This window comes from Notolepis coatsorum, assembly GCF_963971535.1.
Source record: "Notolepis coatsorum genome assembly, chromosome: 19".
Classification (NCBI taxonomy): domain Eukaryota; kingdom Metazoa; phylum Chordata; class Actinopteri; order Aulopiformes; family Paralepididae; genus Notolepis; species Notolepis coatsorum.
The window spans coordinates 369764-385753 of NC_140183.1; the positions used below are offsets into that span (position 1 = coordinate 369764).

Below are 15990 nucleotides of genomic sequence, written 5' to 3' on the forward strand. Positions count from 1 at the left end.
TAATGTTAGCTACATATGGTACTCTCTAGAGAATATTAATGTTGGCTACATATGGTACTCTCTAGAGAATATTAATGTTAGCTACATATGGTACTCTCTAGAGAATATTAATGTTGGCTACATATGGTACTCTCTAGAGAATATTAATGTTAGCTACATATGGTACTCTCTAGAGAATATTAATGTTGGCTACATATTGTACTCTCTAGAGAATATTAATGTTAGCTACATATGGTACTCTCTAGAGAATATTAATGTTGGCTACATATTGTACTCTCTAGAGAATATTAATGTTGGCTACATATTGTACTCTCTAGAGAATATTAATGTTAGCTACATATGGTACTCTCTAGAGAATATTAATGTTGGCTACATATTGTACTCTCTAGAGAATATTAATGTTGGCTACATATTGTACTCTCTAGAGAATATTAATGTTGGCTACATATTGTACTCTCTAGAGAATATTAATGTTGGCTACATATTGTACTCTCTAGAGAATATTAATGTTGGCTACATATTGTACTCTCTAGAGAATATTAATGTTGGCTACATATTGTACTCTCTAGAGAATATTAATGTTAGCTACATATGGTACTCTCTAGAGAATATTAATGTTAGCTACATATGGTACTCTCTAGAGAATATTAATGTTGGCTACATATGGTACTCTCTAGAGAATATTAATGTTGGCTACATATGGTACTCTCTAGAGAATATTAATGTTAGCTACATATGGTACTCTCTAGAGAATATTAATGTTAGCTACATATGGTACTCTCTAGAGAATATTAATGTTAGCTACATATGGTACTCTCTAGAGAATATTAATGTTGGCTACATATTGTACTCTCTAGAGAATATTAATGTTGGCTACATATGGTACTCTCTAGAGAATATTAATGTTAGCTACATATTGTACTCTCTAGAGAATATTAATGTTGGCTACATATTGTACTCTCTAGAGAATATTAATGTTAGCTACATATGGTACTATCTAGAGAATATTAATGTTAGCTACATATGGTACTCTCTAGAGAATATTAATGTTAGCTACATATGGTACTCTCTAGAGAATATTAATGTTGGCTACATATTGTACTCTCTAGAGAATATTAATGTTACATATGGCCGGACCCCCTTATTAATGTTAGCATCAGTTCTCTGAGAAAGTAAAACAGTTGCATATATTTATTCTATGCTTGCTGGAACCAAGGGACAGCGGTTTAAAACTAGCTTTAACATCCAACAACAAATAGTCATTATGTTAATTTAATAGTAAATCAATACTACTGCTTTACAGTATGGGGGAACTGTTGGTTTCCATAGTAAAATGTTTAGGGCTGTACCGAATGCTTCGAAGCTTCGATCATAATGTTGACGTTCGAATTCCAAATCAACATTCAAATTCTTAATTTTTTATTAAAATTCTCATCTTTTTTTTGTGCGTGTCTATTCAATCTGTTTAAACCAATGGGGGTTTTCTTCACAGTTGCAGTTAAAGATTAGGCTACACTAATATTATAATATAATACTATAAGACGTCACCATCACTTTCATACCAACCGTGCCCTTATTGGATTATTTATATTGACGAAACTGATGAGTTATATTCATTAAAGAAAGTTGATTTAATAAAAGAAAAATACTAATTTAATCAGATTAATCACTTTATTCAAATTGAGGATTCAGTAAAAAAAAAAAAAAAAAAAAATTATAAAAAAGGATTTATTTTTATTTTTATTATAGACATTCGAAGCTTCGTTCAAATACTTCAATCGAAGCTTCGAATGTTAAAACATGACATTGGGTACAGCAGCCCTAAATGACATACAGTACAGCCCTAAACATGTTACCGTAGTTACAGAAACACATCAGACCGGCACATCTGGGCTTTTTTTGCGGTTACGCCCACTTTTGGGGGAAACACAGACACTGTTCCTATTGGTCGCCAGTAGGGATGCTGGATGTTGGCTTTTTTACCGATACCGATATACCGATATTGTCCAACTCTTAATTTCCGATACCGATATCAACCGATATCAACCGATACCGATATATGCACGGTTTCCCCCGCCCCAAAAAGGGAATAATTTCAGGTAATTAACATTACATATCTCTTGTTGTGGAATTAACACAACATTATGCATACTTTTGACAATAAATCAAATCAGAATTTGTTCTTACTTGCTTGCCTGGGTAAATAAAGGATATAGAAATGTAAAAAAGAAAAAAAGAAAAAAAACGTTTATTTTTTTTGGAAAACATACCGGTATTTTCCGATATCACATTTTAATGCCGATATCGGCCGATAATATCGGTAGGCCGATAATATCGGACATCCCTAATCACCAGTGTATCTGGACTGGACAGAAACTGTCAGCAGGACGCTTACGTCGTTTGAAATGTTTTTTTTTTGTCAGTGGATCACGTTAAGTCAAGCAATCACTTTCCAACACTGGCCGTCACAGAGTGTTCACGCCATTATGAATAATTAAAAGTTAGGTTTGATCTGTTTTCAGGCTCCTTCAGTCTTCTCTATGGTATATCCCCATTCAACTGCAGGATATGTCCTCACTTCCCTACCTGGACATTTAATATTACGCTTATATGAATCTCCAAGTGACTTCGAGAACTAAGAGGTAATGCTTCTGGGCCTTGACTGTCTTTGGTGTGATTTATATATTTCCTGTGTTTTGTCCTAAAGTTGTAGTTTATGAAAAGAAAAAACACCATCTAATCCCTGTTTATTCCTTGAGTTGTTTTCCCCCAAAAGAGGCTGGTGACCAGAGTTCAGTGTGGATGACGTGTTGCCAGTCTGATGTGTATAGAGGTAACAGTGTGATGTGTATAGAGGTAACAGTGTGATGTGTATAGAGAGGTAACAGTGTGATGTGTATAGAGGTAACAGTGTGATGTGTAGAGAGGTAACAGTGTGATGTGTAGAGAGGTAACAGTGTGATGTGTAGAGAGGTAACAGTGTGATGTGTATAGAGGTAACAGTGTGATGTGTATAGAGGTAACAGTCTGATGTGTATAGAGGTAACAGTGTGATGTGTAGAGAGGTAACAGTGTGATGTGTAGAGAGGTAACAGTGTGATGTGTAGAGAGGTAACAGTGTGATGTGTAGAGAGGTAACAGTGTGATGTGTATAGAGGTAACAGTGTGATGTGTATAGAGGTAACAGTCTGATGTGTAGAGAGGTAACAGTGTGATGTGTATAGAGGTAACAGTGTGATGTGTATAGAGGTAACAGTGTGATGTGTATAGAGGTAACAGTGTGATGTGTATAGAGGTAACAGTGTGATGTGTATAGAGGTAACAGTGTGATGTGTATAGAGGTAACAGTGTGATGTGTAGAGAGGTAACAGTCTGATGTGTAGAGAGGTAACAGTGTGATGTGTATAGAGGTAACAGTGTGATGTGTATAGAGGTAACAGTGTGATGTGTATAGAGGTAACAGTGTGATGTGTAGAGAGGTAACAGTCTGATGTGTAGAGAGGTAACAGTGTGATGTGTAGAGAGGTAACAGTGTGATGTGTATAGAGGTAACAGTGTGATGTGTATAGAGGTAACAGTGTGATGTGTATAGAGGTAACAGTGTGATGTGTATAGAGGTAACAGTGTGATGTGTATAGAGGTAACAGTGTGATGTGTATAGAGGTAACAGTCTGATGTGTAGAGAGGTAACAGTGTGATGTGTATAGAGGTAACAGTGTGATGTGTAGAGAGGTAACAGTGTGATGTGTATAGAGGTAACAGTGTGATGTGTATAGAGGTAACAGTGTGATGTGTAGAGAGGTAACAGTGTGATGTGTATAGAGGTAACAGTGTGATGTGTATAGAGGTAACAGTGTGATGTGTATAGAGGTAACAGTCTGATGTGTATAGAGGTAACAGTCTGGTGTGTAGAGAGGTAACAGTGTGATGTGTATAGAGGTAACAGTGTGATGTGTATAGAGGTAACAGTCTGATGTGTATAGAGGTAACAGTCTGATGTGTATAGAGGTAACAGTGTGATGTGTAGAGAGGTAACAGTGTGATGTGTATAGAGGTAACAGTCTGGTGTGTAGAGAGGTAACAGTGTGATGTGTATAGAGGTAACAGTCTGATGTGTATAGAGGTAACAGTCTGGTGTGTAGAGAGGTAACAGTGTGATGTGTATAGAGGTAACAGTCTGATGTGTATAGAGGTAACAGTGTGATGTGTATAGAGGTAACAGTGTGATGTGTATAGAGGTAACAGTGTGATGTGTATAGAGGTAACAGTGTGATGTGTAGAGAGGTAACAGTCTGGTGTGTATAGAGGTAACAGTGTGATGTGTAGAGAGGTAACAGTGTGATGTGTATAGAGGTAACAGTGTGATGTGTAGAGAGGTAACAGTGTGATGTGTAGAGAGGTAACAGTGTGATGTGTATAGAGGTAACAGTGTGATGTGTATAGAGGTAACAGTGTGATGTGTATAGAGGTAACAGTCTGATGTGTAGAGAGGTAACAGTGTGATGTGTATAGAGGTAACAGTGTGATGTGTATAGAGGTAACAGTCTGATGTATAGAGAGGTAACAGTGTGATGTGTATAGAGGTAACAGTGTGATGTGTATAGAGGTAACAGTCTGATGTGTATAGAGGTAGCAGTGTGATGTGTAGAGAGGTAACAGTGTGATGTGTATAGAGGTAACAGTGTGATGTGTAGAGAGGTAACAGTGTGATGTGTAGAGAGGTAACAGTGTGATGTGTAGAGAGGTAACAGTGTGATGTGTAGAGAGGTAACAGTGTGATGTGTATAGAGGTAACAGTGTGATGTGTATAGAGAGGTAACAGTGTGATGTGTATAGAGGTAACAGTCTGATGTGTATAGAGAGGTAACAGTGTGATGTGTATAGAGGTAACAGTGTGATGTGTATAGAGGTAACAGTGTGATGTGTAGAGAGGTAACAGTGTGATGTGTAGAGAGGTAACAGTGATGTGTAGAGAGGTAACAGTGTGATGTGTATAGAGGTAACAGTGTGATGTGTATAGAGGTAACAGTGTGATGTGTAGAGAGGTAACAGTGTGATGTATAGAGAGGTAACAGTGTGATGTGTATAGAGGTAACAGTGTGATGTGTAGAGAGGTAACAGTGTGATGTGTATAGAGGTAACAGTGTGATGTGTAGAGAGGTAACAGTGTGATGTGTATAGAGTTAACAGTGTGATGTGTATAGAGGTAACAGTCTGGTGTGTAGAGAGGTAACAGTGTGATGTGTAGAGAGGTAACAGTGTGATGTGTAGAGAGGTAACAGTGTGATGTGTATAGAGGTAACAGTGTGATGTGTATAGAGGTAACAGTGTGATGTGTAGAGAGGTAACAGTGTGATGTGTAGAGAGGTAACAGTGTGATGTGTAGAGAGGTAACAGTGTGATGTGTAGAGAGGTAACAGTGTGATGTGTAGAGAGGTAACAGTGTGATGTGTATAGAGAGGTAACAGTGTGATGTGTAGAGAGGTAACAGTGTGATGTGTAGAGAGGTAACAGTGTGATGTATAGAGGTAACAGTGTGATGTGTAGAGAGGTAACAGTCTGATGTGTATAGAAGTAACAGTGATGTGTAGAGAGGTAACAGTGTGATGTGTAGAGAGGTAACAGTGTGATGTATAGAGAGGTAACAGTGTGATGTGTAGAGAGGTAACAGTGTGATGTGTATAGAGGTAACAGTGTGATGTGTAGAGAGGTAACAGTGTGATGTATAGAGAGGTAACAGTGTGATGTGTATAGAGAGGTAACAGTGTGATGTATAGAGAGGTAACAGTGTGATGTATAGAGAGGTAACAGTGTGATGTGTAGAGAGGTAACAGTGTGATGTGTATAGAGGTAACAGTGTGATGTGTATAGAGGTAACAGTGTGATGTGTAGAGAGGTAACAGTGTGATGTGTATAGAGGTAACAGTGATGTGTAGAGAGGTAACAGTGTGATGTGTAGAGAGGTAACAGTGTGATGTGTATAGAGGTAACAGTGTGATGTGTATAGAGGTAACAGTGTGATGTGTAGAGAGGTAACAGTGTGATGTGTAGAGAGGTAACAGTGTGATGTGTAGAGAGGTAACAGTCTGATGTGTATAGAGGTAACAGTGTGATGTGTATAGAGGTAACAGTGTGATGTGTATAGAGGTAACAGTGTGATGTGTATAGAGGTAACAGTGTGATGTGTATAGAGGTAACAGTGTGATGTGTAGAGAGGTAACAGTGTGATGTGTAGAGAGGTAACAGTGTGATGTGTATAGAGGTAACAGTGTGATGTGTAGAGAGGTAACAGTGTGATGTGTATAGAGGTAACAGTGTGATGTGTATAGAGGTAACAGTGTGATGTGTATAGAGGTAACAGTGTGATGTGTAGAGAGGTAACAGTGTGATGTGTAGAGAGGTAACAGTCTGATGTGTATAGAGGTAACAGTGTGATGTGTATAGAGGTAACAGTGTGATGTGTATAGAGGTAACAGTGTGATGTGTAGAGAGGTAACAGTGTGATGTGTAGAGAGGTAACAGTCTGATGTGTATAGAGGTAACAGTGTGATGTGTATAGAGGTAACAGTCTGATGTGTATAGAGGTAACAGTGTGATGTGTAGAGAGGTAACAGTGTGATGTGTAGAGAGGTAACAGTGTGATGTGTATAGAGGTAACAGTGTGATGTGTAGAGAGGTAACAGTGTGATGTGTATAGAGGTAACAGTGTGATGTGTATAGAGGTAACAGTGTGATGTGTAGAGAGGTAACAGTGTGATGTGTATAGAGGTAACAGTGTGATGTGTAGAGAGGTAACAGTGTGATGTGTATAGAGGTAACAGTGTGATGTGTATAGAGGTAACAGTGTGATGTGTATAGAGGTAACAGTGTGATGTGTATAGAGGTAACAGTGTGATGTGTATAGAGGTAACAGTGTGATGTGTATAGAGGTAACAGTCTGATGTGTATAGAGGTAACAGTCTGATGTGTAGAGAGGTAACAGTGTGATGTGTATAGAGAGGTAACAGTGTGATGTATATAGAGGTAACAGTGTGATGTGTAGAGAGGTAACAGTCTGATGTGTAGAGAGGTAACAGTCTGATGTGTAGAGAGGTAACAGTGTGATGTGTAGAGAGGTAACAGTCTGATGTGTATAGAGAGGTAACAGTGTGATGTGTATAGAGAGGTAACAGTGTGATGTGTAGAGAGGTAACAGTGTGATGTGTATAGAGGTAACAGTCTGATGTGTAGAGAGGTAACAGTGTGATGTGTATAGAGGTAACAGTCTGATGTGTAGAGAGGTAACAGTGTGATGTGTATAGAGAGGTAACAGTGTGATGTGTATAGAGAGGTAACAGTGTGATGTGTAGAGAGGTAACAGTGTGATGTGTAGAGGTAACAGTGTGATGTGTAGAGAGGTAACAGTGTGATGTGTAGAGAGGTAACAGTGATGTGTAGAGAGGTAACAGTGTGATGTGTATATAGAGGTAACAGTGTGATGTGTAGAGAGGTAACAGTGTGATGTGTAGAGAGGTAACAGTGATGTGTAGAGAGGTAACAGTGTGATGTGTATATAGAGGTAACAGTGTGATGTGTATAGAGGTAACAGTCTGATGTGTATAGAGGTAACAGTGTGATGTGTAGAGAGGTAACAGTGTGATGTGTATAGAGGTAACAGTGTGATGTGTATAGAGGTAACAGTGTGATGTGTATAGAGGTAACAGTCTGATGTGTATAGAGGTAACAGTGTGATGTGTAGAGAGGTAACAGTGTGATGTGTAGAGAGGTAACAGTGTGATGTGTAGAGAGGTAACAGTGTGATGTGTATAGAGGTAACAGTCTGATGTGTAGAGAGTTAACAGTGTGATGTGTATAGAGGTAACAGTGTGATGTGTAGAGAGGTAACAGTGTGATGTGTAGAGAGGTAACAGTGTGATGTGTAGAGAGGTAACAGTGTGATGTGTATATAGAGGTAACAGTGTGATGTGTAGAGAGGTAACAGTGTGATGTGTATAGAGGTAACAGTGTGATGTGTATAGAGGTAACAGTGTGATGTGTATAGAGGTAACAGTGTGATGTGTATAGAGGTAACAGTGTGATGTGTATAGAGGTAACAGTGTGATGTGTAGAGAGGTAACAGTGTGATGTGTATAGAGGTAACAGTGTGATGTGTATAGAGGTAACAGTGTGATGTGTAGAGAGGTAACAGTCTGATGTGTATAGAGGTAACAGTGTGATGTGTAGAGAGGTAACAGTCTGGTGTATATAGAGGTAACAGGCACTGCACAGCTCAGTTAAGTGTCAGATAAAGCCCACCCACAGATAGGGTTGGGCACCGAGAACTGGTTCTAATAGGAACCGGTTCCTAACTTCCGGTTCGGCATTTCGATTCTTAATTTTTTTTATTTTTTTTTAACTTTGTTAATTAATACCCTAGTTACAGTACAGCAACCAAATTAAACTGTATCAAGTCGACTGACAATGTGAATAGTATGAAAAAAATGAAAGATGTTTAAAATAAAAAATCTCCTGCGAAATAAGCTGTGACCTGTTTTGACCTTTGCACCTCAAAGAATCGGAATCGAGAATCGTTTAGAACAGGAATCGAAATGGAGAATCGGAACCGGAATCGTTCAAATCCAAACGAAGCCCAACCCCACCCACAGACAAAGTAACTAAAATAAACCTGCCCTGACATGCAAGTACACATACAGACACAGAGAGATAAGTAACACACAGCTGCATTGCAACTGAGAAGTATTTATTCTCTGCATTATGTGCTGAAACACTTTCAAAATATTTAAAATGTCAGTAAAAAAAAAAGACAACGTCTCCCCACATCATCCTCATCCTGTCCAGAACGCGTGACTAACACACCGGCCACATCTCACCGACACTGTTCAGTCAGCTGCTCCGTGCGTTCACATAATACAGGACACATACAGCGTGTGAACAACGTATAGAAGAGAAAGCATGGTTGAACAGGAAGAACTTCACATAATATATGATCTATGCAATCAACTTAAACAATAGGTTTATTAAAAAAGAGAAGGACAAAAAAAAGTGCATATTAACCATTAGTATGTGAAGGTGAATTGTGACTAGTTTGCTAACAGTTTGTTAAATGCTTGAAGTGACACAGTGCAGCTACTGCATAATGATCACACGAGTCTGCCGAGCTCATTCCTTTTATCGCCTACTGTCCCTTGAATCAACGCACACTTCAATTCCTCCAGCAAAGACTATTTCAATTGAAAAAGTTACATTTTTGTAGAAGCTTTCAAGTCAGACATAACCAGAGTAAATGTGTAATATATGAATATATGAATTTGGCACACACTGACGAGATCAAAACAGCACATATTGTAAGTAGAGGTGGGCGATATGACCATCTTAATATTGTCACAGGTTACAATTTCATTGTAAGGGGGCGGTTGTGATTTTCTTACAATCCTCGCTTGATCTCCATTCATAACTGTAATTATTAGGGATGGGTACCGAATTCGGTACTTTTGAGGCACCGAACCGAAACACGTCGGTACTACCAAGTATCGAATCAAGTGAGAAACTGAAAAAAAAATTAAAAAAAATATTTTTTATTATTATTATTTTTTTTACTTTTTTCTTTTCATGTCAACGTTCACACGCACAATATATGCTTACCTAGGATTTGACTTGATTCAACAACAAAGCAGTCGGAGCAATGACAAGCCGAAAACTGTCGAAATTGTAGTTATTTGAAGTTTGGATTTTTTTTTACACGACTGAGGTAGGTAAATTAAATTTCTTGAGACTAAAGTACCGAAAAAAGGTACCGTTGGGTACCGGTATCGATTCACAGGTACCGGTACCGGTATCGGTTCAAATGTGAAAGGTACCCATCCCTAGTAATTATAGCCTTTTAATTTATATAACTTATCAATATCAGTGCCACTCTGACACTGATATTAATACTTTTACTAGTGTTTAATAAGCTAAAATGTTTTTAACAATTATATTTCCATCAGGCCTGTATACATTAAAGGCTGCAAATGGAGCATTATATTGTATCATATACACTATATTGTTAACCGCTGGTTTATAATGGATAATTATATGGTTACCATTACCAGTTGTATAACATAATTATAATGGCGCATTATATTGTTACTAGTTAGTTTGTAACAAATGGAGCATTATATTGTTACCAGTTGGTTTGTAGTGGAGCATTATATTGTTACCAGTTGGTTTGTAGTGGAGCATTATAGTGTTACCAGTTGGTTTGTAGTGGAGCATTATAGTGTTACAGGTTGGTTTGTAGTGGAGCATTATAGTGTTACAGGTTGGTTTGTAGTGGAGCATTATATTGTTACCAGTTGGTTTGTAGTGGAGCATTATATTGTTACCAGTTGGTTTGTAGTGGAGCATTATATTGTTACCAGTTGGTTTGTAGTGGAGCATTATATTGTTACAGGTTGGTTTGTAGTGGAGCATTATAGTGTTACAGGTTGGTTTGTAGTGGAGCATTATAGTGTTACAGGTTGGTTTGTAGTGGAGCATTATATTGTTACCAGTTGGTTTGTAGTGGAGCATTATATTGTTACCAGTTGGTTTGTAGTGGAGCATTATATTGTTACCAGTTGGTTTGTAGTGGAGCATTATAGTGTTACAGGTTGGTTTGTAGTGGAGCATTATAGTGTTACAGGTTGGTTTGTAGTGGAGCATTATAGTGTTACCAGTTGGTTTGTAGTGGAGCATTATATTGTTACAGGTTGGTTTGTAGTGGAGCATTATAGTGTTACAGGTTGGTTTGTAGTGGAGCATTATAGTGTTACAGGTTGGTTTGTAGTGGAGCATTATAGTGTTACAGGTTGGTTTGTAGTGGAGCATTATAGTGTTACAGGTTGGTTTGTAGTGGAGCATTATAGTGTTACAGGTTGGTTTGTAGTGGAGCATTATAGTGTTACAGGTTGGTTTGTAGTGGAGCATTATAGTGTTACAGGTTGGTTTGTAGTGGAGCATTATAGTGTTACAGGTTGGTTTGTAGTGGAGCATTATAGTGTTACAGGTTGGTTTGTAGTGGAGCATTATAGTGTTACATGTTGGTTTGTAGTGGAGCATTATAGTGTTACCAGTTGGTTTGTAGTGGAGCATTATAGTGTTACAGGTTGGTTTGTAGTGGAGCATTATAGTGTTACAGGTTGGTTTGTAGTGGAGCATTATAGTGTTACAGGTTGGTTTGTAGTGGAGTGTTTGTAACTTACAAAATGGACAGAAAAGCAAAGTGAAAAGTATTGTGATGCATATTGTGAATCATGAAAATGTGTCGATATATCTTGCAATATGATCTTTTTGCCATATCGCCCACCCCCATCTGTGAGTGTGCTAATCATTAGCCTACAATATTAGGGCTGTTTTGGTGACGAGTGCATGAATGCAGACAGATTGGCTAAACCTTCCTTTGCGACCAGGAGAAGCAACAACAAGTGTGTCGTTGGGAGACTCACTAAGAAGAATCACTTCTGCCGCTTGTTTTGTTGTTCTGGATGAAACATAAATTGAGCACAATAATCACCTTGATTAGACTTGACATAATCCATCCAATTTACACATTCATCATTCAGGAGAAAGTGTTGGATGACACACGTCAGGACAAAGCGAGATGGCGACTGACAGACCTGCTTGACGAGACACGGATAAAAAAAAAAAAACGTCCTGGCTTGGATTAAAAACAATCTCAATCAGTTTCTTCGTACAATGGATACAATGGTAATGATGTAATGATCACACTCTTTGCTCCATGGAAATATGCTTTATTGAACAAAAAAAAAAAGGTTTCGGCTGCATGACTTCACCGGGATGCAACAACGACGTAACATGTGGGTCCAATAAATAATAAACAAGATTCATTCTAGATAAATCAATAAAATACTATTTTCATGGAGAGAAGTCTGTGAGCATCATCATTCTCTTATTAATCGTTCTACCGATTGTGAGGACCATGTTTAGGTAGTATGTTATTTTTCCTTATTCCTTCATACAACAGAAACATTCACGTCGATATATTATATGCATCAGAGAGGAGTCAGATAGTATGTTCCAGACGTGGGTCAAATGGAGATAACAGAAATAGAGGCAGGTTAAAGATATTACAATGATCTGCAGTGGGATAGCAGTCGTCATGTGTTGCCAAGGTGCAACGTTAGCTGAACCCGTCATGATTTTCACCTAAAAGGTCGTTTATGAACCTATAACCCTAACCCTAAACTTAACCTCAATGGAAACCTCACTTAACCGTAACATATAATAAATGTAGTCTGCTCAAACTACAGCCATTCTTTACTTTGCAGCTTGGCCTTTTAGTGACGATTCTTGATTTATTTTTTTACTTTCATTTGAATATACTGTGTAGGGCTGCAACGATTAGTCGACATAATCGACGATGTCGATTATAAAAAAAGGAATTGTTGCGTCGATTAGTCATTAAAATAAAAAATAAATAAAATTATTATAATATTTATTTTTTTGCACTACCTATCTTTGTGAAAGTGGCTTCTCAGCTCTGGTCCAGCTGAAGACTTCTTAGCTTAACATAACAGACCGACAGTAAGTTTGGGGGAACTAATGGGATAACTGGGGATGTTGTTTGGTCCGGACAAGAGTCTCAAAGCAACTCTGAGGTCATGCTCAATGTCCAATCTGTTCCTCTGCTCTGTCTTCAGCTGGACCAGAGCTGAGAAGCCACTTTCACAAAGATAGGTAGTGCAAAAAATAAAAAATAAAAATCGACTAATCGAAAAAATAATCGACAGATTAGTCGACTACCAAAATAGTCATTAGTTGCAGCCCTGTGTATATATTTTAACGGCGTCTGGAAGGTACTATAGACAAGGTACTACTGACTGATAAGAGGAAGACTTGAGGAAATAAAAAAAGTAAACGACAGGACAGGAAAGGAAAAAGCTTCCGTTACCAGAAACAAGGAAAAAAATGTCTCTGGAAAAACAACATATTAATCGCGGTGCTTTTACAACAAGCAGGATTCACAGAGTCGTGAGGGTTTCTTTTTCCCTGCAACTCGGCTCAAATCAAGGCAAAAACAAGAGCAAAACAAAAAAAATAAAAGAGAGCAAATCTTTTGGCAACGAACACAATAAGCAGATGAAAAGCTGTCCATGGTTAGGAAGTTACAGCATTGGTACTGGGGGGGGGGGGGGGGGGGGACTGTCAGGTGTGCCGTAGCTTAGCCGGACACGGGCGGGTGTTTGGTTTGGTGTCGGCCCGGCTGGTTCTTACACCACATACTGGTACGTCTCGGCCTTGCCGTGGTCAGGGGTGGCGAACGGGCTAAACCACAATACGGAGAAGGGGTGTCCAAATACCGCCCTCATGTTCATCCACTTAGTTTTTTTAGCCCATCTTCTCTCTTCCTTTTTCAACTGCTCTATGCCCTGAAAAACGAGAGACAATCACACTTCAGTCACCACATCACATCCCTCCTCCTCGTCTCTGACCGATTCAAATCACTATCGTCCTCAACCCGCTGCGTCTGAGGCGCTAACAAAAAGCTAGGATACTTTCTGAGCAACTATTGAGGCCGCAAACCCACATCTTTGATATCTTGGATATGTTGTATTGTACAGCCATGTGTTCAGATGTATTCCCTCGGTGTGCTGTACACATCCTTGTTTTAAGTGACGCACCCTGATCCTAACTCTGTGGGAGAGTTGCAGACAAAAAGAAGAGAGAAGCAGGAAGGAGAGCTGGTTAGTTCAGAGAGACGTTTAGAGAAGTCAGTTTGAGGAATGTGAACATACAGTAGATACAGGGGACATGTAGTACACGGTACAGTACGCACACACACACATATCTAATCATATCTATGATTGTATCTATGTTCGAAACACATTATAGAGAAGATATGCAGCCGATTCATCATTAGTCAACCACCATCTCTTTCAGTTTGTGAAATGGTGGCAATGATTAAAGCAAAGAGTAGAATCTCAGGCAGATTCCACAGGCAGACCATTCCAGCGTTGGCTACAGAGAGGTAAGCAGGCGGCGTACAGGTTGTGACCAAAGCCCCGGTCTCAGAGATGGATGCAAAAATGCTGCTTCTATGTTAAAGTGATATGACCAGGATGAGACCAATGTCTTGTGCTTAAAACATTTTGGGGTGTTGTTGTCTCCCAGCACTGAGCATCTTCTGTGAGAAGGTTGGGGGCTTGTGTCCCGTTCTCATCATATCATTCCAGGTTCTATGCAGGACGAGCACCGACATCAGCTAGATTATCTATAGCACCTACAACTAGGGATGGGTACCGTTCACATTTGAACCGATACCGGTGCCCATTGGTACCTTTTTTCTGCACTTTAGTCTCTAAAAATGTAATCTAGTCAGTTGTGAAAAAAAAAATCCAAACTTCAAATAACCACACTTTCGACAGTTTTCGGCTTGCCATCGCCCCGACTGCTTTGTTGTTGAATCAAGTCAAATCCTAGGTAAGCGTATATTGTGTGTGTGAACGTTGACATGAAAAAAAAAAAGTACATATATTTTTTATAAAATAAAAAAATGGCTTTACAGTACCGAAATGTGGCACAGACGGATCTCACGTGCATCGGTAAGTACCTTTAAAAGTACCAAATTCGGTACCCATCCCTACCTACAACACCGTCCTAGAACATCTACAACACCTAGAGCAGTGGTTCCCAAACTGTGGTGCGCGCACCCCTTGTGGTGCGCGAGCGCCCTCTAGGTGGTGCGTGACATGACATGGGATAACTGGGGATGTTGTTTGCTCCTGACAAGAGTCTCAAAGTCTGGGGTGATGGTAGACAAAGCAACTCTGAGGTCATGCTCAATGTCCAATCTGTTCCTCTGCTTTGTCTTCAGCTGGACCAGAGCTGAGAAGCCACTTTCACAAAGATAGGTAGTGCAAAAAATAAATAAATAAAGAAATGTACACACACATCCGCGACCCACTCAAAATGGCCCTGCGACCCACCAGTTGAGAAACACTGACCTAAAGGACCTAGAGCACCACAGTGTTCTCAATATGTGAAGTTAGGCTTGCACTTTACTAAAGGGAATGCTATGGACTGGTTTTACTTCAAGTGCTTACTGTGATGCTATAAGATGCATCCAGCAGCACCACTGAATAATATTGTAATAGAATAAGCTAGGACCCTGCTGTGTTAGAGCCCTCCAGGCTAGGACCCTGCTGTGTTAGAGCCCTCCAGGCTATACCACGCTCTGCTCAGCCTGCCGACATCCTCCACATTTCATTCAGCCCACCACTGCATATTGCCACCTGCTACTTTCTTCAGAGAACTGGATTTGTGGGTTTTTGTCTCCTTTACGGACGGCCTGGCCTTCGTTCTGAGCAACAGAACCTTTTTCTTATAGCCATCCACACTAGGGGTTTGGGTCCGCTAGCTTTCTGGCCATCCATCCATCATGTACCAAGTTAGGTATGATTCAACGTGTCATGGCGGACACCAAGAGATGCTCTCAGTGTCTGAGGCACATGGCGGCTACAGACAAGCATCCCCAAATGCATGCTTTGCCTGGGACGAAGACAACGAGGAGACCCTTTCGTCTGCATTTCATGTTCCAGCTTCCCTCCTGCCACTCATTCATCATTGTGCTCATCTCCTTGCTGACGCCAACAGCACAGCTCAAGAGCCTGCTGGCTTAGAGGCCAAGCGGGATTAACAGCTGGTTACATTATTACCTAACCCTGTTTTCCAGCCTAAGAATATTAATGCTTTGTATGTTTTGGTTCCCAGTCTTTGAGTAAGGCCCTATCCAAGGAGCGATTGTCGCATTGGATAGTGGAAGCCATATATTTTTTAGCGTACTCTTCTTCTGCAAGATATCCTCGAAGGTTTTAATAGTTTTTATTAAAATATTATTTGGTGCTGCTACTGGAGGCAGCTTATAGCATCAGTAAGAACTCTCATTCTTATTCACAAAACCTTGGTTGTAGCACAACCGTAATGCTTTACTCAAATAAATCCTGTTCCAAT

At 39.5% G+C, this 15990-nt stretch overlaps 1 protein-coding gene across 4 annotated transcripts in view; it reads right to left on the reverse strand.

Moving 5' to 3' along the window:
* Positions 1-15990, reverse strand: part of zdhhc3a (zDHHC palmitoyltransferase 3a) — a 61313-nt gene that overhangs the window by 5696 nt on the left and 39627 nt on the right. The window contains exon 7 of one of the 4 annotated variants that reach the window (XM_084335970.1): positions 11534-11636. The exons of 2 other annotated variants lie outside the window; for them this stretch is intronic. In XM_084335970.1, coding sequence (XP_084192096.1) covers positions 11534-11636 — 103 coding nt within the window. Of the gene's footprint in view, positions 1-11533; positions 11637-13183; positions 13410-15990 lie in introns of those variants that run through there. One more of the 4 variants, XM_084335969.1, reaches the window with a different exon arrangement.